Raw genomic sequence first — 25,124 nt, 5'->3', positions numbered from 1 at the left:
TTTGGTGTGGAAGATTTCTTGGGTGGAAGAAATCATTCTGGGACGTGCACCCACGTAAGCCCCTTTGGATGAGTGCATTGTTTACAGGTTTCCTTTAACAGCTAAACATATTAACATGGTCATGTAAAATGCTAACGGACTTCCATATGCATCTAAAAAGTTATTATTTCTGGACGTTCGATGTGCTTCATCAGACATGTTTATAGCTGTATTTTGCATCTCTCTTATCAACCAAATATAAAAATGTAGTTCAGTGCTATTTCAGTTCAACCGGCGGAATCAAATGACAAAAAAAACATCCTTGTCAAATTATGTTGTCATATGGTTAACTGACAAAATCATCAGAAATAATTTGAGTATGTTACAGATGAAGCATGCTAATGTCTCCAAATCAGATTCCTTGTCACAGAATGGCAACTTGGGCATCTGGCCTAATTAACCAGTCATTTCGACTTAGTAAGTTACAAAGCAAGCTTCAACATAAGGCCAATATGTAATTACTTGAAGTCCTATTAAAAATGCCTAAAGGCAAAAACATTCCAACAACAAAAAATAAGTCTATGTTGTGGAAGATTTAAATAGAAATATGTCTTCAAAGAGCTGAGATACAAGTCCACCTTTTCTGTCAGCTTTGTAATATACAAAATCCTGGAGTGATTTTTACCACTGTCACAGTTTGGTCTTTGGTCTTTTAGATATAACTACATTGAAGTAAAAATTCAATTATTCAGTGGCTATAAATGCAAAGTATCCCTACTGCTGTTGCATTGGTGTACAAAGGGTGGTAAGCCCTTCCCCCCCGGATGCATTCTGGGCCTACTTACCAAAGAAAAATTAGCAGTCTTCCCACCTTCGGGGGAATTTTATGTATCACAATGATTTGGTATTTTTCTTTCTTTCAGAACAAACACAGCTTTCATTTGGTGGTTCTTTTCTGTTTTTATTTTTTGAAATCTTAGAAAAGGGTAAAAAAATAAAATGTGGAAAATGCTGTTTTCTCCTATTTTGTGTGTAGCATTCTTAAAATTACTAACATTTTTACCTCTGCACTACTCTAGGTTTATTTCTGTATTTGTTCTGATACCAAATATGTTGATGTATGTTATTTTTTTAGACTGGTATATGATCTAAAATACATTGGTGTATTTTAAGTTTCAAAAGGAAATTATACTTTCAAAAACAGGATATGGCTCGATATTACTTTGTTGACCAAGCATAAAAGCAGAAGAATAAACCTTCCTAAAATGCACACTATATTATCCGAGCACATAATGTGTGTGTGTGTGTGTATATATACAGACGTGGACAAAATTGTTGGTACCCTTTGGTCAATGAAAGAAAAAGTCACAATGGTCACAGAAATAACTTTAATCTGACAAAAGTAATAATAAATTAAAATTCTATAAATGTTAACCAATGAAAGTCAGACATTGTTTTTCAACCATGCTTCAACAGAATTATGTAAAAAAATAAACTCATGAAACAGGCATGGACAAAAATGATGGTACCCCTAACTTAATATTTTGTTGCGCAACCTTTTGAGGCAATCACTGCAATCAAACGCTTCCTGTAACTGTCAATGAGACATCTGCACCTCTCAGCAGGTATTTTGGCCCACTCCTCATGAGCAAACTGCTCCAGTTGTGTCCGGTTTGAAGGGTGCCTTTTCCAGACTGCATGTTTCAGCTCCTTCCAAAGATGCTCAATAGGATTGAGGTCAGGGCTCATAGAAGGCCACTTTAGAATAGTCCAATTTTTTCCTCTTAGCCATTCTTGGGTGTTTTTAGCGGTGTGTTTTGGGTCATTGTCCTGTTGCAAGACCCATGACCTGCGACTGAGACCAAGCTTTCTGACACTGGCTAGTACATTTCTCTCTAGAATTCCTTGATAGTCTTGAGATTTCATTGTACCCTGCACAGATTCAAGACACCCTGTGCCAGACGCAGCAAAGCAGCCCCAGAACATAACAGAGCCTCCTCCATGTTTCACAGTAGGGACAGTGTTCTTTTCTTGATATGCTTCATTTTTTCGTCTGTGAACATACAGCTGATGTGCCTTGGCAAAAACTTCGATTTTTGTCTCATCTGTCCACAGGACATTCTCCCAGAAGCTTTGTGGCTTGTCAACATGTAGTTTGGCATATTCCAGTCTTGCTTTTTTATGATTCGTTTTCAACAATGGTGTCCTCCTTGGTCGTCTCCCATGTAGTCCACTTTGGCTCAAACAACGACGGATGGTGCGATCTGACACTGATGTTCCTTGAGCATGAAGTTCACCTTGAATCTCTTTAGAAGTCTTTCTAGGCTCTTTTGTTACCATTCGGATTATCCGTCTCTTAGATTTGTCATCAATTTTCCTCCTGCGGCCACGTCCAGGGAGGTTGGCTACAGTCCCATGGATCTTAAACTTATGAATAATATGTGCAACTGTACTCACAGGAACATCTAGTTGCTTGGAGATGGTCTTATAGCCTTTACCTTTAACATGCTTGTCTATAATTTTCTTTCTGATCTCTTGAGACAGCTCTTTCCTTTGCTTCCTCTGGTCCATGTCGAGTGTGGTACACACCATATCACCAAACAACACAGTGATTACCTGGAGCCATATATATAGGCCCAATGGCTGATTACAAGGTTGTAGACACCTGTGATGCTAATTAGTGGACACACCTTGAATTAACATGTCCCTTTGGTCACATTATGTTCTGTGTTTTCTAGGGGTACCATCATTTTTGTCCATGCCTGTTTCATGAGTTTATTTTTTTACATAATTCTGTTGAAGCATGGTTGAAAAACAATGTCTGACTTTCATTGGTTAACATTTATAGAATTTTAATTTATTATTACTTTTGTCAGATTAAAGTTATTTCTGTGACCATTGTGACTTTTTCTTTCATTGACCAAAGGGTACCAACAATTTTGTCCACGTCTGTATATATATTTATTTATTTTTTATAATATGTGACACAGGGAGGGGTTTTGTCCGGAAAGGCAGGTACTTTCCTCCCAACATGTGCGGCTGGGCTGGTTTCTAGCCAGGTGAGGTCAAATACCGGACCGGAGTTTAAGTGCCGGTCTAGGTTTTGGCAGCACCTGGCTATCCTTAAATAGGCAGCTGGGCTCAACAGCTGAGTCTCTGTGTTGGGATCTGAGGTTTTGTGCCGGACTGGAGGGCTGAGACACATCTTCAGGGGGAACAGGGTACCTAAAGCCTGCTGTGGACTACTGGAGGCAGAACTGCCAATAAGGTGACTTGTGCAATATGAACTTTCCATTGTGTGTTAATTAACACCAAAGACTGCAAAGTGACGTGTTGTTTTATGCAACTGCCGCAAGTGTGAATAAACACTGAAGTTTGAGTTAACAACTTGTATTTTGCCTCTGCACTGCGTCCACTTACCCCATCTACCAAATCGAAACCCCACAAATATTAATCTTTATTTGTATAGTGTCAACATATTCAGCAGCGCTTTACAATCAAAGGGTTCAAATACAAACAAAATCATACATTGTGTAGTAACAAACAAGTCAATTAAAACAAGAGAAGTGAGGGCATGCAAGAGCTTACACTCTACGAGGAGATAGGGGTGATACAAAAGGTAATAAGTAGGATCACTTGCGTATGTGTTCATTGTAACATACTAACGGGATAATGGATTGTGCTAGATACAGAAATGAAATCTCTCATTAACATTACTTTACTCTGCTTGTATGCGGTTTCATAAAGCCAGAATGGCAATTTATCTGAAAAGAAGGCCTTGAATGGTATGCATCCTCAACGTACATAGTTTTATTGTTCTGCCACTGCATTATATCTTTGGTGTGCTCCCATTCTAGAGTTTACTTACAAATATTCATATTAGTTTTCCAAACTACAGTGTGATACATTTGCGAATTTATGCTTAGACTAGAGTTGTCACAATACCAAAATTTTGATTAGATTACGATACCACGCGAAAAAATAAAAACACAAAAAAAGCTGCATGCATTCCACACTTTATGGAATGCCTGGCCCATAATAGAACAGTCCTATCCTATTTTTGGGAGGGACGAGGTGACTAAAAATGGTGAATCGCGGTTTAGATTTTTTTTTCTGTTACTGCGTTCACCCCATAGGAAATATGTTTTTAAAATTTTAATAGTTCACACTTTTTTCAGGCGTGGCGATATGTAATATGTTTATTTTTTATTGTTTGTAAATTTTATATGCAAAATTGAGAAAGGGGGCGATTTGAACTTTTAATATATTGGTTACTATTAGCCCCCTTAGGGGTAGAACCCTTTTCCTAGTCACCCTAATAGATATCTATTAGGGTTACTAGGACTTCACACTCTCCCTGCTGTCCTGTGCATAGTGCACACAGCAGCAGGGAGATTACCATGGCAGCCATGGCTTCAGCAGTGTCCTGGCTGCCTTGGTAACCGATCGGAGCCCCGCGATTACACTGCTGGGGCTCCGATCAGAACTGCCACCAATGAAGAGGAGGCCATTGCCACCAATGAAGGGGAGGGGACTCTGTGGCCACTGCCACCAATGAATGTAACAATGGGGGGTGCGCAACCAATGATACTAATACTGGAGGAGGTCATAATTTATAATACTGAGGGGGTGCACTGCGCCACCAATGAATGCAGTTAACACATTAATTCAAGTATAGGAGGCAGCGGGTGCCGGAGGCAGCATCACAGACCTGGCACCCGGCATCAATAACAAGGCCCCCGGAACCCGCTGCCTATACTTGTATTAATGTGTTTTACATTAATTGGTGGCGCAGTGGCCACAGTTCCTCCCCTCCTCCCTGCTATCTCCCCATTGGTGGCAGAGGCAGCCGCATCACAGTGGGAAGGGTGGGACTGTGCTAGTGAAGAGAATATGGCGCGCTGAGAGCGGTGCGTGCCATGTTCTTTATCTAATACAACAGGGAGTGCAGAATTATTAGGCAAATTAGTATTTTGACCACATCATCCTCTTTATGCATGTTGTCTTACTCCAAGCTGTATAGGCTCGAAAGCCTACTACCAATTAAGCATATTAGGTGATGTGCATCTCTGTAATGAGAAGGGGTGTGGTCTAATGACATCAACACCCTATATCAGGTGTGCATAATTAGTAGGCAACTTCCTTTCCTTTGGCAAAATGGGTCAAAAGAAGGACTTGACAGGCTCAGAAAAGTCAAAAATAGTGAGATATCTTGCAGAGGGGTGCAGCACTCTTAAAATTGCAAAGCTTCTGAAGCGTGATCATCGAACAATCAAGCGTTTCATTCAAAATAGTCAACAGGGTCGCAAGAAGCGTGTGGAAAAACCAAGGTGCAAAATAACTGCCCATGAACTGAGAAAAGTCAAGCGTGCAGCTGCCAAGATGCCACTTGCCACCAGTTTGGCCATATTTCAGAGCTGCAACATCACTGGAGTGCCCAAAAGCACAAGGTGTGCAATACTCAGAGACATGGCCAAGGTATGAAAGGCTGAAAGACGACCACCACTGAACAAGACACACAAGCTGAAACGTCAAGACTGGGCCAAGAAATATCTCAAGACTGATTTTTCTAAGGTTTTATGGACTGATGAAATGAGAGTGAGTCTTGATGGGCCAGATGGATGTGCCCGTGGCTGGATTGGTAAAGGGCAGAGAGCTCCAGTCCGACTCAGACGCCAGCAAGGTGGAGGTGGAGTACTGGTTTGGGCTGGTATCATCAAAGATGAGCTTGTGGGGCCTTTTCGGGTTGAGGATGGAGTCAAGCTCAACTCCCAGTCCTACTGCCAGTTTCTGGAAGACACCTTCTTCAAGCAGTGGTACAGGAAGAAGTCTGCATCCTTCAAGAAAAACATGATTTTCATGCAGGACAATGCTCCATCACACGCGTCCAAGTACTCCACAGTGTGGCTGGCAAGAAAGGGTATAAAAGAAGAAAATCTAATGACATGGCCTCCTTGTTCACCTGATCTGAACCCCATTGAGAACCTGTGGTCCATCATCAAATGTGAGATTTACAAGGAGGGAAAACAGTACACCTCTCTGAACAGTGTCTGGGAGGCTGTGGTTGCTGCTGCACGCAATGTTGATGGTGAACAGATCAAAACACTGACAGAATCCATGGATGGCAGGCTTTTGATTGTCCTTGCAAAGAAAGGTGGCTATATTGGTCACCGATTTGTTTTTGAATGTCAGAAATGTATATTTGTGAATGTTGAGATGTTATATTGGTTTCACTGGTAAAAATAAATAATTGAAATGGGTATATATTAGTTTTTTGTTAAGTTGCCTAATAATTATGCACAGTAATAGTCACCTGCACACACAGATATCCCCCTAAAATAGCTAAAACTAAAAACAAACTAAAAACTACTTCCAAAAATATTCAGCTTTGATATTAATTAGTTTTTTGAGTTCATTGAGAACATGGTGGTTGTTCAATAATAAAATTAATCCTCGAAAATACAACTCGCCTAATAATTCTGCACTCCCTGTAGGCTGTGCAGCAGCACAGCCTAATATCGTTAAATAGTAAGACCCGGTATCGTATCGATCAGGGTCTAAAAGTATCTATTGAGTATCGATATTTCGATACGCGGTGCAACCCTAGTTTAGACATAAGACAATAAATGATGGTATATATTCTGCAACTCTGGGTGAGAAACAACTCCTTAAGGCAGACATGTCCAAAATGCGGCCCTCCAGCTGTTGCAAAACTACAACTCCCAGCATGCCTGGATATGTTACAGTTATTAGGGCATGCTGGGAGTTGTAGTTTTGCAACAGCTGGAGGGCCACAGTTTGGACATGCCTGCCTTAAGGCTATATGCATTGAAGCTGGAAACCCATAATAAAGAGGATCCAGCAGTTCACAGCATTATACGGCATAGTCTAGTTCGACACTAGCACTTGTACATCCACTAGGCAGTCCTGCCCCGTTAACTATAATGGAGACCAGCGGAGATCCAGCCGCAACCCGGCAAATATTCAGAGAATCGGCCAGGCGAAAATCTCTGTGCAGCGCGATTTTCGTCCAGCTAAGAATAGGCATATTTGCCAGGTTGCAGCTGGATCTCCGCTGGTCCCCATTATAGTTAACGGAGCAGGACTGCAACGCTGTAGCGTCCAGCAATGCCAGAATACACAGAGATTAAGCAGGCTGTTTGACAGATTTTAAAGCGCTAGTGTGAAACTTAAATACATATGTGAACCTAGCATTAGGTACTTTTAGGCCAAACAGACAATAATTAACCAGCGAATTTTACCCTTCAGGATGGTACGTCACTTCTGCTGAGAGCAGGGACAAAGCTGTTCCTCTGCCTGGTGTATGTGCAGAGAAGGTGGATTTAGGAATTTGCGTATGCGCCAGGGACAAGAATAACTCTGTCCCTGTCCTCAGCAGAAGTGACGTCTTGTCCATAGCCCAGCCTGGAAACCTAGCAAACAGCACAATGTCAGCAGAACCCGGATTTTCAGAAGAACAGAGTCATGAGTTCACATTCCCAGGAGGTTGATCCACGAAAACTTCGGAAGAGTAAGTATATTAAAAACTTTCTCCTACAGGTATGTTCTTTATAATGAAGGTGGCTTTCCAGGACGCAGTGGGTCCCAGAAAACCCCTTTAAGGGGGATTTCTATTTAAAAAATACCTGCCAGTATGTGTCTCCTCATTAAATATAATAAACAGTTTATTATTTCTTTGAAAAAGTTAATTAAAAACAGTTCCTCCATGAAACAATTTTTAGGAAGGCTTTGAGAATATATTTCAGCCGTTATAAAAATGAGTGTCAAATATTCATACAAAGAAAGGGCATCAGATGCCTGTGTTGGCCCCATGATGCTTTTAGTAAGCAAATAAAGCACAAAGACATACAGAAAGTGGTGCATCACTTTATAGGATGTCAAACATAACTATGTACTCGGTATTACTACTACAGTATGTGTCTACAACTGTCAGATTATTTCTGAAAACACAGTATCACACATCCTAATAGAATTGCCCAGCAGAGACTGCATGCTATATCATACTTTTCCTGTGTACAGATAAATACCTCTTTTCACACCATTGCCTTCACTCTGCCTCATTTATTTACAGCATGATTATTTTTTTTTATTATTTTAGTTCAAATTATTTTATTGTCAGGATCCAGGCATGACATAAAACACAGCATAGAACACATAGAAAAGATGGGGTATTTTATAATAAAGGTAATCAAGTTCACCTTAATATAAAGGGGTTGGCCAAAGTAGGAAAAAAATGGGGCACAGGCAGGGGATGGTGTAAAATAATAAAATAAGCATTTGTTCTAGCGCTGTCGTTCTGGTCCCCTCCACCATTTTTTTTATTTACAGGACTGCAGCACTGATGTTATAGCAACACGTGACCACTGCAGCCAATCACCTTTGAGGCTAGTGACTGGCTGCAGTGGTCGACGAGCACCAAAATGGCAGCACTGGAGTTGCAGGCGATTTAACAAGTAAGCAATGCTTATAGTTATTTCACATAATGCTTTGCCTGTGACCCAATTTCTGTTAATCTCAGACAATTTCTTTAACCCTTTGACAACAAGCCTCATATATGTACGCCGTTCGTTGTCTCATTAAAGACGGCGCCATAGCGAATAGGTTTCTGCTGTTTTACACAGCAGACACCTGGAGACAATGTCTGTGATTGCCAATAACTATAATCACAGACATTTAACACCTCAGATGCTGTGGTCAAATATGATCACGGCATCTGTGAGGCCTTTCCCCAGAAGCGCAGAGCTTCTGGGTCCTGAACGGCTTCCCTGCACTGCGATCAAGGAAGCAGTTGGTTTGCTGTAGTAGCCTCAACAGTTCTAAAGGCTCAGAGGCTACCACAGTGATGTTCCTATGGAGCCCTGCCTTAAGGAACGCATTGAACTTCCCATAGACTGTAATGGTAAATCATTGCAGTCTATGGGGAAAAATGATCAGACGATCACATGTTCGATTTACCCCAACTTATTTAATCTCACTGCTGGGGCACCTAAATGGGTCAAGCTGGAGTCTAACCTTTTGGCTCTTATCTGCTTAGCAGTGCTTGTCTGGTCCACACAGCCTATCCCAGTAGACAATAAATCTCAGTCTCTTCTCTCTTTTTATTCTATTCAATTATGGACAGCAGTGAGATTTAACCCCCCCCCCCCCCCCCCACCCCTGGGGAAATGTATAGATTGTTGCAGATTGTTTCTTTCCCAGTAAGTAAGTAAGTAAGTAAGGTTAGGCATGTAGCTGATATTACTTAATCTCCTCTTGAACACTTTACACTATACTCCTTCGTAGAAAGGATTTGGTCTCCTATGTTAATATAGGTATTATTAGTTGAATACACCTTTAGAGGATAGAAAACTGCCCTTTCTGCTGAAATGGGAGGAGCATATCCACCAACAGATGCCTGTGTCGAAGAGGTGATCCTGCTGTGAAACTGTTTGTAAAGGTAGCTGGCATGTTAATCTAATTGAAACCTCTCCCAAAGGACTCCATAGAGCATACTATGTCCCTGATTGCTTACATCATTCCTATCCATCAGTATCTCCACTGTGCCTTAGGGGCTGTGCTGTGGTGGTCTCCATGTACCACAACTGGTGGGCAATTAGTTGGGTTTTTTTGCCACTTCACCTAAAAAAATTATAATAAAAACTGAACAAAAAGTGGCACATTCAAACAGGATGAATCAAAACTACACATCGCCCTGAGACATTTTTGGCAATGCAAAGAAAAAATGTGTTTTGTTAAAAAAAATTCAGTATTAAAACAATGTGTTATCACTGTAATCATACTGATCCACAGAATAAGACTACATGCACACGACCGTTGTGTGTTTTGCGGTCTGCAAATTGCGGATCCGTAAAACACGGATGGCGTTCGTGTGCATTCCGCCATTTGCAGAACGGCACGGACAGCCATTGATATAACTGCCTATTCTTGTCCGCAAAACGGACAAGAATAGGACAGGTTATAGTTTTTTTGCGGTCCACGGAACAGAGCAACTGATGCGGACAGCACACGGAGTGCTGTCCGCATCTTTTGCGGCCCCATTGAAGTGAATGGGTCAGCATCCAAGCCGCAAGAACTGCAGCTTGGATGCGGACCAAAACAACGGTCGTGTGCATGTAGCCTAAAGGAAACATTTCAGTTTTATAGCCCAGGAAATGCCATAAAACAAAACAAATAAAACTATGGCTGAATTGCTTTTTGTAAAAAACGAAAACACAAAAACATTAAAATTGGTCCGGTCCTTGAGAGGTTAATATTTATATCTTAAAGGGAACCTGTCATCAACTTTATGCTGACCTCACTGTGGGCAGCATAAAATAATGACAGAAATGCTGATGTCAGCGGTGTGTCATTGATGAGCAAAAAGTAAGTGGTTGCTGAAAACCAGCATCATAATCATTACAGCCCAGGCCTTGAAAAGAGTCACATCTAGATGAGAAGAGTCCTAGTTATTCATAATCTCCTGCTTTCCCGCCCACCTGCTGATGATTGGCAGTATTCTCCTAGAGAGAAAGGGAGAAAACTAGGCAGAAGAGTGTCAGTCATCAGGAGGTGGGCAGGAATTTATGAATAACCATGACTCTTCTCAGGTGGCCGTGACCCTTACAAGACAGGGAGGTCTATGAACAACTTGATAAGGAAACCAAATTTGAAATTATGCACAAAATGAAGCTGTTGGTCGATATTGCATTTGCTAACGATATCATTAATGAAAAATTACATGCATACCTCATCCAAATACACCCTGTGACCCCTATATATCTTGCCTAAGATACACAAGGACTTGGACAACCATCCGGGACGGCCTATAGTCTCGTGGATTGACTCGGTCTTTGCCCATGCAGCAATTTTCCTTGATCGTATACTCAGACCTCATGCAATAGGAACCAACTGATTTGTGAGAGATACCACCGACTTCTTGAACAAGTTAGGCGGCGTTAAGTTTGAAACTGGTGACATCCTAGTATCCTTCGATGTCACCAGCTCGTATACGAGCATTGACCATGACTTAGGACTGGACGCAATTAGGTGGGCGATGGGACAGATAGAATACACCATGGAATCACGTTGACTTCTTGGTGGCCCTTCTCGAGATTCTTTTAACCTGCAATTACTTCCGCTTTGGTGACCGCCTCTTTGTACAGCGCCGGGGGACCGAGATGGGGTCGAATGTGGCCCCAACATACGCAAACATTTGAAGAAACATATGTATACCCTTCCACCCTCTACCAATTTGCGAGGGGGTGGTTGAGGTATATTGATGATATCTTCCTGATTTCGAAGAGATCTGAAGTAGAACTGGATAAGTTCCATAATTCCCTCAATGATGCACATCCACAACTGAAATTTACCAAGGTACACTCGAGACAGGCTTTACAATTTTTGGATACCTTGGTTTATGTTAAGGAAAATAGATTAGAAACAGACCTGTATGTTAAGTCGACAGATCGCAATAATGTCTTGAGGTTTGATAGTGCACACCCTAGAAACATGCTTGACTCGCCTCCGTACAGTCAATTACTCAGGACTAGGCAAATTGTGTCAGACGAGGAACGAGTTGATAAAAGACTACATACAATGGGACAGAAGTTTGTTGACAGAAAGTATCCTAGGAATATGGTCAGTAGACACTTGGAAAGGGTTAGGTGACTAGAACGGATGGAACTATTGACAGTCCACAAAAAGAAAAAATAGCAGTAGATTCCAGTTTGTGTCAATTTACACCAAAAGGAGTGGACAGATTACCATTTTAAGACGAATTGGCGCATTTTGACATAATCCTTTCCAGATATAGAGGAGTTTCAGTCCCCTCCACTTATGTCATACAAAAGAGCTAAAAACCTGGGTCACAGGTTAGTGAATACGGATATAACATACAAAGTGACAGGACTGCACAATAGGACTGGCTGTTATCCTTGTCTCAACTGTTGTAATTGTAATGCTCTCATCAAAGGTAACACTTTTTCGCATCCGAGCACAGGTACACAATACAGGATAAAGGACTTCTATACATGCTCATCTGAATATGTAATTTATATACTGCAGTGCCCGTGTGGGCTACTGTATGTGGGGGAGACTACACAAGCATTTAAAAATAGGATTAACCAACATCGCTAATCCATACGTAAGGCCTTGACGAAAAAACTGATAAAAAAAAGGATGGTGACAGGGAGGTAGAGTTACCGGTACCTGAACATTTTCTGAAATGCCAACATAGTGTTGCACAACTAAGGTTTAGGGTCATAGATGGTGTCCGCCCTTTGAAGACAGGGGGCAATCGGGAGCGGGTTCTAAAGAGATTGGAACTCAGATGGATTTTTGAGCTGGACACTTTGGAACCCAAGGGACTAAGTCGAGAATTCAAAGTGGGTTCCCTCTTCTGATTATCTTTGTCCCATACAAGATGTACTTGGATACATTGTAAACTAAGATACAGTTGCCCGACAATTGTTGTCATTTTAACTTGTCTTCACAATTTTTTCACAGTTCACGGAAAAAGGAGCACACGGGCTGAGAGAGATACATCCAGGGACCTGCCTTCTTAAAGACCAGGATACTCACATCGATGATCTATAGATTGATCCTCTATCATTTTTTGAATACTGGATAAATACAACAGTTGGTTGGAGGTAATTTATTTTTTACTACCGATAAGAAATGTGGGAACTGGTATTTAGATACTCTTTAGACTACAGGCCTCGCAGGGTTTGTTGTCGGAGTCTGCTGAGACAGTTTCCCCCACCAAAAATGTATTTTGAAGTGGTCATCTCTATACATCTGGTAACACCCATGAATCAACTAAGGGCAGAAATATGGACCTATGATAAATAGGGGCGTGTAGGGGGATGGGCCTCCCTCCAGGGATGGTGGTAGAAGATACTCTGTTCCACACTACCCTAAAGTGAATGGCTATTTATGGACCAATAGCCCCACCATCCTGGACTGAGGTCACTGGATGATGGGGCTTATACGTACGGTCACTTGGTATGAATGGTGGGGTTTGTTACTATTTTAACCATTTGCCACGATATATGTAATGCCTCTCAGCAGTCACCTGCCCCACCTTTATGTAGACATACTAACTGGTATTCCATTTCACTCTTGCTATACTGTCCTTACTTCATACAGTGGTATGCCTTCTTTCCTGGTTGTACCAATTAGTGTGGCACTAATGACTAAGGCCTATACCATGATTGTCATATTTAGACTAAAGATATCCTTATCAATAAGTGGGGTACTATTGTATGGAATGCACAGGTGAAACTATTGCTTTAGTCTAGCTACTACAGTATCTCCTGTTTGCCAATACATTATAGTACATGCGAGTGTGGTTGGGTAGCAACGGAACGCTCTGCAGGTCATGTGACCGGAAGTCGTCCAGCACTATCGCCGGAAGCCACTTCAGCGCTGTTGCCAGAAACTTTTACCACGCTGGCACACATGGAGGGGAGACGCCGACTAGTACAGCCATGCATCGCCCTCCGGCAGCCCTGAGTAAGTGTATGATGAGTAGAATATTGGTGATGGGTTTATCAATATTATATGATGATGTTGACATTGTTGTGGGACATATGGATTAACCGATAATGAGACAGGGAGGTACCTCAGGGGTAGACCGCCCATCCAATTAACTTTAAGGGATGTGTATATATTCTGGTCATGTATTGTAACACACCATGCTTGATAAAGACTCAGTGGAGTCGAAATGTTGCACGCTGAGTGAATAATAAATACGGATCTGGTTGAGAAGCTGGAGTGCCGCGTTTTTTTCCCTGTATTTCAGGTTCCCTTTAACATGCAAAAACAGTAAACTACTAAAACCTTAAAGGGACTATCCACTTTTTAAATATATTGATGACCTATCCTCATTACACCTGCTCGCCGCTTCAGTTGTGACGACAAGCAGTTAAACAGTGAACAGAAGGCCTCTTCAAACAGCTGGGTGCTGGGAGTCGGACACCATTCAATCTGCTATGGAGCTATCCTGAGTAAGGTCATCAATATAAAGAAAAAGGACAAAATCTTTAACCTTCATGACCAGGCAAGTTTTTTGTTTTTTGCATTTTTGTTTTTTCCTTCCCACTAGAGCCATAATTTTTTTTTACTTTTCTGTTCACGTAGCCTTCTGAAATCTTGTTGTTGTTTTTTTCGGTCCAAATTGTATATTTTTTTTTTATATCACCATTTTTTATCTTGTACTGAAAAAACAGTAGAAAAAAGGGTTAGTTTGGTGGGGGAAAAAAATTCACAATTGTTTTGGGGGTTTTGTTTTTCTTGGTGTGTCCTGTGCACAACAAATGACATAACCTTATCGAGTATTTATTAGGTTTTATTACAAAAAAATAAGAAAAACTGCAGTCATATTCTCACAGCCATAAGTTTTATCAGCTAGAGGTGTGTGAGGGCATGTCTTTTTATGTTGAATTATAGTTTTTATTGGTACGACCTGGAGTAGCTAAAACCTTTTGATCACTTTTTATTAGGTTATAATATGTGATCAGTGGGTGTCTGACACCCAGCACCCCCTCCAATCAGCTATTTGAAGAAGCTGCAAAGCTCCGGTGACTGCTCTGGCATCCTCACAGCTTACAAAGCACAGCACTGTACATTGATAGCAGCTGTGCTTGGTATTGTAGCCCAGACCCGTAGGCCATGTGACCGATGAGTGTGATGTCATTGGCCTAGCAAGAGGCCACAGAGCTCAACAGAGCAAAGCGGTCTCTATAAGCAGCTAACTGGTGGGGGTGCTGAGAGCTGGACCCCCACCGAACAGATATTGAGGATAGGCCATGAATGTTAAACTTCGGAAAAATCATTTTAACAATTTGGACATTTTTGGATGTGATATGTTTATTTTTATACGTAAAATTGGGAAAAGAAAATTAAAGGGGTTCTACAGTTTTTTTAAACTGATGATCTATCCTCTGGATAGATCATCAGCATCTGATCGGCGGGGGTCCGACACCCTGGACCTCTACCGATCAGATGTTTGAGAAGGCAGTGGTGCTGGCAATAGCATCACATGTCGGGTCTTTAAAGATGGTTTCACACAGCAGACACCTGAGCCTAATGTCCGCGATCAGTGGTAATGCAGATTGTGGACATTTAACCCCTCAGATGTCATGGTCAAATGTAACCATGACATCTGGGAGCACAAAAATGAGGAAGCCCTGAATGATACAAGGCTGCCGCATTCAGGTTCCTATAGAGATCCTGCCTGTGGCAGGGCTTCATAGCAATACAGTGTTAATGCACTGGGGTCTAAAGATTATAAAGATAATCTAAAGATTGCTCATTCAAATTCCCTATGGGGACTATTAAAAAGTGTAAAACATTTTAAAAAAATATGAAAATTCATATTCTGGCATAAAACATTGCATATCAGTAATGTATGGCAATTTATGATCCTGCCAAATGTATAATGGAACACATACACAAGGAACATATGTCCAGAACATCGTGTTATGTTATATGGGCCTTACATCCATCCATAATCTTTATACCTTTTGTTTCATATAAATATCTTGTGGGCAGTCGATCTGCCATGAGATTGCTATAATTCCTTAATAGTCAGTCAGTAAAGATTCAGCTAATAAAGAAAGTGCAGAGATAATTGTATGCTTAATTGGTCCACTGACTTAATCACTCCTTAGTAGAGGTAAACATGTTTTCAGGAAAAAAAAAAAAAAAAAACATGCAAAAAAGGTGAAAAACGCAATAATGACTAAAAGTTAAACCGTATGCAAACTAAATTAACCTGTTCTGAACTGACCACAGATTTTTGTACTTCCAGGCAGTCCGCACTGCGGGAACGGGGAGTCAGTTGTCAGCTAGACCCTCCACAGATAAGGCAGAGCCTATTTTTTACTGTCCCTGACTTCTCAACCATTGTATACACAGCACTCAATGAGTGCTATGTATATAGACCAGGCAGCAGCAAAACATGGGTTCACTTTGAGAGGATAGAAGTGGGACTCTCTATGCAGGACTTACTGTGGCTCAAAAAGACGAATATGCCACTGTCCCTGCCTCTACTGACAATGGGGATTTTTGCAGGTCTCGATTATAACATTTCATCTGAGATTCCGCTGTCCGTCCTATTGAATCTCTTCCAGTGGGAGGAGCGTGGCTTCAGTACGCCCAAGTATATAACTTTCTTTCATCACTACGCCCAATCTCAGCTCTGTCCAGAGATCTTACCACATTTGAATCCATTTGTTTACAATCCTGCCCTTACTACTCATTTGGTGTCTATAGGCCGCTGCATGGAAATACCGGATCTTAACCCTCCTTGCCTTATATTAATGCGTGGGAAAAGGGACCTAGTACAGTAGGTTCTTTTCTTCGGATCAATGAGATAAGACATTTACACTTGTACACAAATCGTCTATGAGCTGTAGGCTGCAAGAGAAAAACTTCTAAATCATCTCTCATTTGTACCGGACACCTGCAGTTTTACATTCCTCCTATCCTACCTGCTCAGACATCTGCGGGAGCTGCAGAAGTGCAGCAGGTAATATGTTGTATATTTGGTGGCGATGCGACCGCATTATACCCCTTTGGAAATCCTTGAATGTCTTGTACAACAAAATGTGTGGCTCCACCTCGAATTGGATTCTGGAGTTAGCTATTTTAGCTATACTACCTGGTTCCATCTCTGTATTGAAAAAAGGCCTGAGTTTTTTTCTAAAAGACACATGTTTCGTTCTGCCGAGATATTGGAAGGCACCTCGTACTCCCTCTATTAGGGAATTGTTGGATGTCCTTTTGATGATTAGACAGATGGAAGAGTTGACTGCTGAGGATCAGAGGATGGTCCCCTTGGATTTTGTTCAATGATTGGCTGACATCTGTAGATAACCGTGGTCATTAATACTATAAACTGCTTGGGGGTGCATCTATTAAAAAAATAATAATAATCTTTTCCCAACGACCCTTCTCAATGCGTCTGGTCCTGTCTATTTTGTTGGATTTATACTTCATACAAATACTTTTTTTAATATACAGTCTCTGATATCTGACATTTTTTTTTGTGTTACTCTTGTTATCGATCTATCTTCTGTATACTTTATACAATGGATGTTATACATTGTCATGTACGGTTTCTTATAATAGAAGTAATTAAACCACAGATCTGGCAGCAGCAAGGCTGCTTTCAGCTCTGGTCCTAGTGATCAAGTGATTGCTGAATCCCAGGAAACTGCACAATATGCTGGGTCTTAGCAGACCCAAATCAGCTCTGCAGTGCATGTCAGGTAGCTGTATTGCCCCTATAACTAGAGCTAATATGTCAGCCCCAGTTACAGGAGAAGTGAGAAATGAAAACAAAGGTCTTACATGACATTATTATTATTATTAAATCGCTATTCATTCCATTATGAGGGAGAAAGTGTAAAGTAGAAAATATAGTCAAAGTTATAATAATATTGCCTACATCAAAACAACTGTAATGGAATAAGGATAACATTTAAAAATGTACTATGGTTGCACTAAAAAAAAAAATATATATAAAAAAAAAATTTGAAAAATAGGACTTTCCCGGTTACAAAAATATAATAAAAAATTACAATAAAAAAATAACACTACAATAAAGACGTATTTATCCTCAAATCAGATGCAAACATTACTTAAAATAAGAAACTGAATATACAGTAGTTATGGCTTTTGAAGCTGCTTAACCTCTTCCAGGCACAGGGCGTACAGGTATGCCCTTATGTCCTAGTACTTAAGGACACAGGGCGTACCTGTACGCCCTGTGTATTTCTGATCACCGCCGACCAGGCACTTCGGCTAAATGCCCGGGGGGGGATCCCGTGACCCTCCCATGTCGGCGATCGCCGCAAACCGCAGGTCAATTCAGACCTGCGGTTTGCGGCTTTTCTAACTTGCGGCGGCGGCATTGGGTCCCCATGGGGCTGTGGGGGGGACTCGATGGCATGGCAGGCAGCGCGATGTCTAAGGAACCTGGATCTCACAGGCCCCGGAAGCTGTATGAGTAATACACACAGTATTACTCATACAGCCAATGCATTCCAATACAGAAGTATTGGAATGCATTGTAAAGGAATATACACCCAAAAGTTCAAGTCCCAAACCGGCTCTATAAACATATCACATTACCTAACCCCTCAGATGAACACCATAAAAATAAAAACTGTGCTAAATAAACAATTTTTGAGTCACCTTACATCACAAAAAGTACAACAGCAAGCGATCAAAAAGGCGTTTGCCCACCAAAATAGTACCAATCTAACAGTCACCTCATCCCTCAAAAAATGAGCTCCTACCTCAGACAATCGCCCAAAAAAGTAAAAAAAATATGGCTCAGAATATGGAGACACTAAAACATCATTTTTTTTGTTTTAAAAAAGCTGTTATTGTGTAAAACTTGCATAAATAAAAAAAAAGTATACATATTTGGTATCGCCGCGTTCGTATCGACCGGCTCTATAAACATATCACATGACCTAAACCCTCAGATGAACACCAGTAAAAAAAATATTAAAAAAACTGTGCTGATTGCACATTACATCACAAAAAGTGTAATAGCAAGCGATCAAAAAGTCACACGCACCCCAAAATAGTGCCAATAAAACCGTCCTCTCATCCCGCAAAAATCATACCCTACCCAAGGTAATCACCCAAAAACTGAAAAAATTATGGCTCTCAGACTATGGAAACACTAAGGCCTCTTTTTACACTTGCGTTGTCCGGATCCGGCGTGTACTCCACTTGCCGGAATTACACGCCGGATCCGGAAAAACGCAAGTGTACTGAAAGCATTTGAAGACGGATCCGTCTTCAAAATGCTTTCAGTGTTACTATGGCACCCAGGACGCTATTAAAGTCCTGGTTGCCATAGTAGTAGTGGGGAGCGGGGGAGCGGTATACTTACAGTCCGTGCGGCTCCCGGGGCGCTCCAGAGTGACGTCAGAGCGCCCCATGCGCATGGATCATGTGATCCATGCGATCACGTCATCCATGCGCCTGGGGCGCCCTGACGTCACTCTGGAGCGCCCCGGGAGCCGCACGGATGGTAAGTATGCTGCTCCCCGCTCCCCACTACACTTTACCATGGCTGCCAGGACTTTAGCGTCCCGGCAGCCATGGTAACCATTGAGAAAAAGCTAAACGTCGCATCCGGCAATGCGCTGAAACGACGTTTAGCTTAACCACTTCAGCCCCGCTAGGTGAAACCCCCTTCATGACCAGAGCACTTTTTACACTTCGGCACTACACTCCTTTCACCGTTTATCGCTCGGTCATGCAACTTACCACCCAAATGAATTTTACCTCCTTTTCTTCTCACTAATGGAGCTTTCATTTGGTGGTATTTTATTGCTGCTGACATTTTTACTTTTTTTGTTATTAATCAAAATGTAACGATTTTTTTGCAAAAAAATGACATTTTTCACTTTCAGCTGTAAAATTTTGCAAAAAAAACGACATCCATATATAAATTTTTCGCCAAATTTATTGTTCTACATGTCTTTGATAAAAAAAGACACCCTAAGGTATTCGCTGATGGGCATAGTGAGTTCATAGAACTTTTTATTTTTTGTCACAAGTTAGCGGAAAAAGTTAGTAAAAAATGACCGGTGAAATCCAAAAGGTGCACTTTGGAATATATTCCCCTTTGCCCACCTTGGCAGCAAAAAAGTGTGACACATCTGGTATCGCCGTACTCAGGAGAAGTTGGGGAATGTGTTTTGGGGTGTCATTTTACATATACCCATGCTGGATGAGAGAAATATCTTGGCAAAAGACAACTTTTCCCATTTTATTATACAAAGTTGGCATTTGACCAAGATATTTTTCTCATCCAGCATGGGTATATGTAAAATGACACCCCAAAACACATTCCCCAACTTCTCCTGAGTACGGCTATACCAGATGTGTGACACTTTTTTGCTGCCAAGGTGGGCAAAGGGGCACATATTCCAAAGTGCACCTTTTGGATTTCACCGGTCATTTTTTACACATTTTGATTGCAAAGTTCTTCTCACACATTTGGGCCCCTAAATTGCCAGGGCAGTATAACTACGCCACAAGTGACCCCATTTTGGAAAGAAGACACCCCAAGGTATTCCGTGAGGGGCATGGAGAGTTCCTAGAATCTTTTATTTTTTGTCGCAAGTTAGTGGAATATGAGACTTTGTAAGGAAAAAAGAAAAAAAAAGAAAAATCATCATTTTCCGCTAACTTGTGACAAAAAATAAAAAATTCTAGGAACTCGCTGTGCCCCTCACGGAATACCTTGGGGTGTCTTCTTTCCAAAATGGGGTCACTTGTGGCGTAGTTATACTGCCCTGGCAATTTAGGGGCCCAAATGTGTAAGAAGTACCTTGCAATCAAAATCTGTAAAAAATGGCCTGTGAAATCTGAAAGGTGCACTTTGGAATATGTGCCCCTTTGCCCACCTTGGCTGCAAAAAAGTGTCACACATCGTGGTATTGCCGTACTCAGGAGAAGTTGGGGAATGTGTTTTGGGGTGCCATTTTACATATAACCATGCTGGGTGAGAGAAATATCTTGGCAAAAGACAACTTTTCCTATTTTTTTATACAAAGTTGGCATTTGACCAAGATATTTCTCTCACCCAGCATGGGTATATGTAAAATGACACCCCAAAACACATTCCCCAACTTCTCCTGAGTACGGCGATACCAGATGTGTGACACTTTTTTGCAGCCTAGATGCGCAAAGGGGCCCAAATTCCTTTTAGGAGGGCATTTTTAGACATTTGGATCCCAGACTTCTTCTCACACTTTCGGGCCCCTAAAAAGCCAGGGCAGTATAAATACCCCACATGTGACCCCACTTTGGAAAGAAGACACCCCAAGGTATTCAATGAGGGGCCTGGCGAGTTCCTAGAAATTTTTTATTTTTTGCATAAGTTAGTGGAAATTGATTTTTTTTGTTTTTTTCTCACAAAGTCTCACTTTCCGCTAACTTAGGACAAAAATTTCAATCTTTCATGGACTCAATATGCCCCTCACGGAATACCTTGGGGTGTCTTCTTTGCGAAATGGGGTCACATGTGGGGTATTTATACTGCCCTTGCTTTTTAGGGGCCCTAAAGCGTGAGAAGAAGTCTGGAATATAAATGTCTAAAAATGTTTACGCATTTGGATTCCGTGAGGGGTATGGTGAGTTCATGGGAGATTTTATTTTTTGACACAAGTTAGTAGAATATGAGACTTAGTAAGAAAAAACAAAAACAAACAAAAAATTTCCGCTAACTTGTGCCCAAAAAAAAAGTCTGAATGGAGCCTTACAGGGGGGGGTGATCAATGACAGGGGGGTGATCAATGACAGGGGGGGTGATCAATGACAGGGGGGGTGATCACCCATATAGACTCCCGGATCACCCCCCTGTCATTGATCACCCCCCCCTGTAAGGCTCCATTCAGATGTCCACATGATTTTTACGGATCCATGGATACATGGATCGGATCCACAAAACACATGCGGACGTCTGAATGGAGCCTTACAGGGGGGTTATCAATGACAGGGGGTGATCAGGGTGATCACCCCCCTGTCACTGATCACCCCCCCCTGTAAGGCTCCATTCAGACATCCGCATGATTTTTTACGGATCCATGGATACATGGATCGGATCCACAAAACACATGCGGACGTCTGAATGGAGCCTTACAGGGGGGTTATCAATGACAGGGGGTGATCAGGGTGATCACCCCCCTGCCACTGATCACCCCCCCTGTAAGGCTCCATTCAGACATCCGCATGATTTTTTACGGATCCATGGATCGGATCCACAAAACACATGCGGACGTCTGAATGGAGCCTTACAGGGGGGTTATCAATGACAGGGGGTGATCAGGGTGATCAGGGTGATCACCCCCCTGTCACTGATCACCCCCCCTGTAAGGCTCCATTCAGACATCCGCATGATTTTTTACGGATCCATGGATACATGGATCGGATCCACAAAACACATGCGGACGTCTGAATGGAGCCTTACAGGGGGGTGATCAGGGAGTGTATATGGGTGATCACCCGCCTGTCATTGATCACCCCCTGTAAGGCTCCATTCAGACGTCCGCATGTGTTTTGCGGATCCGATCCATGTATCCATGGATCCGTAAAAATCATGCGGACGTCTGAATGGAGCCTTACAGGGGGGTGATCAATGACAGGGGGTGATCAGGGAGTGTATATGGGTGATCACCCGCCTGTCATTGATCACCCCCCTGTAACGCTCCTTTCAGACGTCCGCATGATTTTTACGGATCCATGGATACATGGATCGGATCCACAAAACACATGCGGACGTCTGAATGAGCCTTACAGGGGGGTGATCAATGACAGGGGGGTGATCAGGGAGTGTATATGGGTGATCACCCGCCTGTCATTGATCACCCCCTGTAAGGCTCCATTCAGACGTCCGCATGTGTTTTGCGGATCCGATCCATGTATCCGTAAAAATCATGCGGACGTCTGAATGGAGCCTTACAGGGGGGTGATCAATGACAGGGGGGTGATCAATGACAGGGGGTGATCAGGGAGTGTATATGGGTGATCACCCGCCTGTCATTGATCACCCCCCTGTAAGGCTCCATTTAGACGTCCGTATGCGTTTTGCGGATCCGATCCATGTATCCGTGGATCCGTAAAAATCATACGGACGTCTGAACGGAGCCTGACAGGGGGGTGATCAATGACAGGGCGGTGATCAATGACAGGGGGGTGATCAGGGAGTTTATATGGGGTGATCATGGGTGATCAGGGGTTTATAAGGGGTTAATAAGTGACGGGGGGGGGGGGGGGGGGTGGTAGTGTAGTGTGGTGTTTGGTGCGACTGTACTGACCTACCTGAGTCCTCTGGTGGTCGATCCTAACAAAAAAGGGACCACCAGAGGACCAGGTAGGAGGTATATTAGCCGCTGTTATGAAAACAGCGTCTAATATACCTGTTAGGGGTTAAAAAATTCGGATCTCCAGCCTGCCAGCGAGCGATTGCCGCTGGCAGGCTGGAGATCCACTCGCTTACCTTCCGTTCCTGTGAGCGCGCGCGCCTGTGTGCGCGCGTTCACAGGAAATCTCGCGTCTCGCGAGATGACGCATATATGCGTGACTGTGCGCAGGGCTGCCACCTCCGGACCGCACATCTGCGTTAGGCGGTCCGGAGGTGGTTAAGGTCGGATCCGGATCAATGCCTTTCAATGGGCATTCATTCCGGATCCGGCCCTGCGGCAAGTTTTCCGGATTTTTGGCCGGAGCAAAAAGCGCAGCATGCTGCGCTATTTGCTGCGGCCAAAAAACGTTCTGTTCCGGAACGGAAGACATCCTGATGCATCCTGAAGGACGGACTGTCCATTCAGAATGCATTAGGATAATCCTGATCAGTATTCTTCCGGCATAGAGCCCCGACGACGGAACTCTATGCCGGAAGACCATAACGCAGATGTGAAAGAGCCCTAAAACATGTTTTTCTTTTTGCTTCAAAAATGAAATCATTGTGTAAAACTTACATAAATTTCAAAAAAAGTATACATATTAGGTATTGCCGCGTCCGTGACAACCTGGTCTATAAAAATACCACATGATCTAACCTGTCAGATAAATGTTGTAAATAACAAAAAATAAAAACGGTGCCAAAACAGCTATTTCTTGTTATCTTGCCTCACAAAAAGTGTAATATAGAGCAACAAAAAATCATATGTACCCTAAACTAGTACCAATAATACTGCCACCCTATCCCATAGTTTCTAAAATGGGGTCACTTTTTTGGAGTTTATACTCTAGGGGTGCATCAGGGGGCTTCAAATGGGACATGGTGTAAAAAAAAAAAAAAAACAGTCCAGCAAAATTTGCCTTCCAAAAACCGTATGGCATTCCTTTCCTCCTGTGCCCGTACAGTAGTTTACAACCACATATGGGGTGTTTCTGTAAACTACAGAATCAGGGCCATAAATATTGACTTTTGTTTGGCTGTTAACCCTTGCTTTGTAAAAGTTAAAAAAAAAAAAAAAAAAAAAAAATGGAAAATCTGCCAAAAAAGTGAAATTCTGAAATTGTATCTCTATTTTCCATTAATTCTTGTGGAACACCTAAAGGGTTAACAAAGTTTTGAATACCTTGAGGGGTGTAGTTTCTAGAATGGGGTCATTTTTGGGTGGTTTCTATTACGTAAGCCTCGCAAAGTGACTTCAGACCTGAACTGGTCCCTAAAAATTGGGTTTTTGAAAATTTCTGAAAAATGTCAATATTTGCTTCTAAACTTCTAAGCCTTGTAACATCCCCAAAATATAAAATATCATTCCCAAAATGATCCAAACATGAAGTAGACATATGGGGAATGTAAAGTAATAACTATTTTTGGAGGTATTACTATTTATTATAGAAGTAGAGAAATTGATACTTGGAAATTTTCTATTTTTTTTTTTACAAATTTCTGCTAAATTTGGTATTTTTTTTATAAATAAAAATGATTTTTTTTAACTTCATTTTACCAGTGTCATGAAGTACAATATGTGACGAAAAAACAATCTCAGAACTGGCCTGGATAAGTCAAAGCGTTTTAAAGTTATCACCACTTAAAGTGACACTGGTCAGATTTGCAAAAAATTGCCTGGTCCTTAAGGTGAAATAAGGCTGTGTCCTTAAGGAGTTAAAAAAAATAAAACAAAAATGTGTCTGATCCGGTCTTGAACTGGTCATAAAGGGGTTCCTGGATTTGCTAAGCTGTGCATTTGTAATCATTCTACATAAGAAGAACTGCATTTGGAGCTGGTTTCTTTGGTTACATACCTGCACAAAACACTCCAGGGACTTCACTCCGCAAGATTACAGTCCTCACCTTGTTATTACTCTTCAGGGAATCAACAGCCTTCAGCATCTATTTAAAAAAAAGAAGGCTGATGTCTATGACAATGACATTGTAGTATTTTTTAGGTAAAAAGAATAAAGCTAGCCATACACAGAAAATTATTATTTCAACCATATTCGCCGATTATGGCCTACCCTCAGGACTGGTCATCAATAACTGATTGTGGGGATCCGAAACCCCGCACCCCTGCCAATCAGCTGTTGGAAGAGGCTGTGGTGCCTTCGGTGAGATTATCAGAACTGCGCAAGCAACCCTTTAGAGTACTCCACAAAGA

The 25,124-nt window shown here is 41.9% G+C and overlaps 1 protein-coding gene across 2 annotated transcripts in view; it reads right to left on the bottom strand.

Annotated features, from left to right (window-relative positions):
- AUH (AU RNA binding methylglutaconyl-CoA hydratase) overlaps positions 1–25,124 on the bottom strand; it is a 295,495-nt gene that overhangs the window by 183,947 nt on the left and 86,424 nt on the right. For both annotated transcript variants that reach the window (XM_044273314.1, XM_044273313.1), the window contains exon 3: positions 24,772–24,859. In XM_044273314.1, coding sequence (XP_044129249.1) covers positions 24,772–24,859 — 88 coding nt within the window. The remainder of the gene's footprint in view (positions 1–24,771; positions 24,860–25,124) is intronic.

Source organism: Bufo gargarizans, chromosome 1, assembly GCF_014858855.1.
Source record: "Bufo gargarizans isolate SCDJY-AF-19 chromosome 1, ASM1485885v1, whole genome shotgun sequence".
Taxonomy (NCBI): Eukaryota; Metazoa; Chordata; class Amphibia; order Anura; family Bufonidae; genus Bufo; species Bufo gargarizans.
Note: the sequence above shows the minus strand (reverse complement) of the source record. Positions and strands in the feature narration are given on the sequence as shown.